At 38.9% G+C, this 1,783-nt stretch overlaps 1 protein-coding gene across 1 annotated transcript in view; it reads left to right on the top strand.

The window, feature by feature from the left end:
• The window catches only part of Crlf3 (cytokine receptor like factor 3), a 36,186-nt gene that overhangs the window by 18,978 nt on the left and 15,425 nt on the right, over positions 1-1,783 (top strand). The window contains exon 4 of the mRNA XM_031354049.1: positions 310-487. Within this exon, the coding sequence (XP_031209909.1) occupies positions 310-487 (178 nt within the window). The remainder of the gene's footprint in view (positions 1-309; positions 488-1,783) is intronic.

Genomic DNA, 1,783 nt, shown 5'->3' with positions numbered 1-1,783 from the left:
GGGATCTCAATGTGTATATAGCTCAGGCTAACCTCTGGCCTGTGATTCTCGTGTCTCAGGCTCTGGAGTGCTGGCATTGTAAGCATGTGCTACCACAGAGATTCCAGCTTTTTGTCTTGCTTATAGTGATTGGGGAAGAGAATCTTTCTGTAATATGGAGATGAAAGCCTCTCACAACAAGGGCTTCAGCTTCCTATGTACTTGCTGAGGCCTTCAGTGTTCTTCTAGCACGTGACCAGTCTGAAGTAGTCCTTGCATTTCCATCTCTGTGTTAAGCATGTTTGAAACACTTGAACTTTGTTTCCTCAGCTTACCAGAAGTGCCTTTGCTAGTTGATGTACCCTGTTTGTCGGCTCAGTTGGACGATTCCATTCTTAACATAGTGAAAGACCACATTTTTAAGCATGGAACAGTAGCCTCCCGCCCGCCAGTACAGATTGAAGAATTAATAGAGAAACCTGGAGGCATCATAGTGCGATGGTGTAAGGTATGTGCCAAATTGCAGACGTGGTTTCAACATGATGGGCATGCCACTGGGAACTTTTATGATTCTTTCTTTTTAACTAATATATTTTTCTCTTTCCAAACAAAATTCCCCCTGCTATCTATCAATCAGTCAATCTATCTATCTACCTACCTACCTACCATCAATAAATAAACAAACAAAATTAAAATCACAGAAAATGTAGACCAAGGTAGTTCTTCTAGTATCAAATAAAGAGCTGTTTTTTCCGAGACAGAGTTTCTCTGTATAGCAAGTACATGTAACACTTAATGAATTGAAGATTTCTCCCATTCTTATTGCTTCAAAAAGCCAGAAGATAATAGTGCATCTTCAGCATCTTCAGTTGTTTAAGATTTCTAAAGTATAGGCCTGTCGTGGAGGTGCACACCTTTTTTTTTTGTTTGTTTGTTTGTTTCCAGACAGGGTTTCTCTCTGTAGCCCTGGCTGTCCTGGAACTCACTCTGTAGACCAGGCTGGCCTCTAACTCAGAAATCCACCTGCCTCTGCCTCCCAAGTGCTGGGATTAAAGACCTGTGTCACCACTGCCCGGATGAGGTACACACTTTTCATCTCAGCACTCAGAAAGTAACACCGGTGTATCTCTGATTTTGAGACCAGCCTGACCTATATTGTGAGTTCCAAACCAGCCAGGACTACATACTACTATGTATCAAAACAAAGTAAAAAGTAATGAAACAAATATTTGTGTAGTTTCCTTATATTTGGTATTCCCCAGAATTCTGTTCTTTTTTTTTTTTTAAATCTTTTATATAAATATATATGTGTGTGAATATACTTTTTACATATATTCTTTTTTTTTTCTTCCCCCGAGAAAGGGTTTCTCTGTAGTTCTGGCTGTCCTGGAACTTATTCTGTAGACCAGGCTGACCTCAAACTCAGAAATACTGGGATTAAAGGTGTGTACCCACCACTGCCCAGCTTTACATGTATTCTTTAAATCTGTATATCTGAATTACTATATTTTAATTAGAAACCATGTCCTAATTAGCCATTATATCTTGGCTGTTGATAAATCATTCAAAGCTCACAACAGCTTAGTAGGTAAAAGCACTTGCCACCAAGCTTGATGAGTTTGATCCCAGGGATTCATATGTTGAAAAGAGAAAATTGATTCTCAAAAGTTGTCCCCTGACTTCACTTGCATGCTGTGCAATATGCACAGGAACACACAGATACACATATGTCCATACCAGTATATACAAAATGGCCTCTACAAGCTAGTTCCCTAAATTAATTTTTTTTTTTTTTTTTTTTTTT

This window comes from Mastomys coucha, unplaced genomic scaffold, assembly GCF_008632895.1.
Source record: "Mastomys coucha isolate ucsf_1 unplaced genomic scaffold, UCSF_Mcou_1 pScaffold5, whole genome shotgun sequence".
NCBI classification, from domain to species: domain Eukaryota; kingdom Metazoa; phylum Chordata; class Mammalia; order Rodentia; family Muridae; genus Mastomys; species Mastomys coucha.
This window is presented reverse-complemented; position numbering and strand designations above follow the sequence as displayed.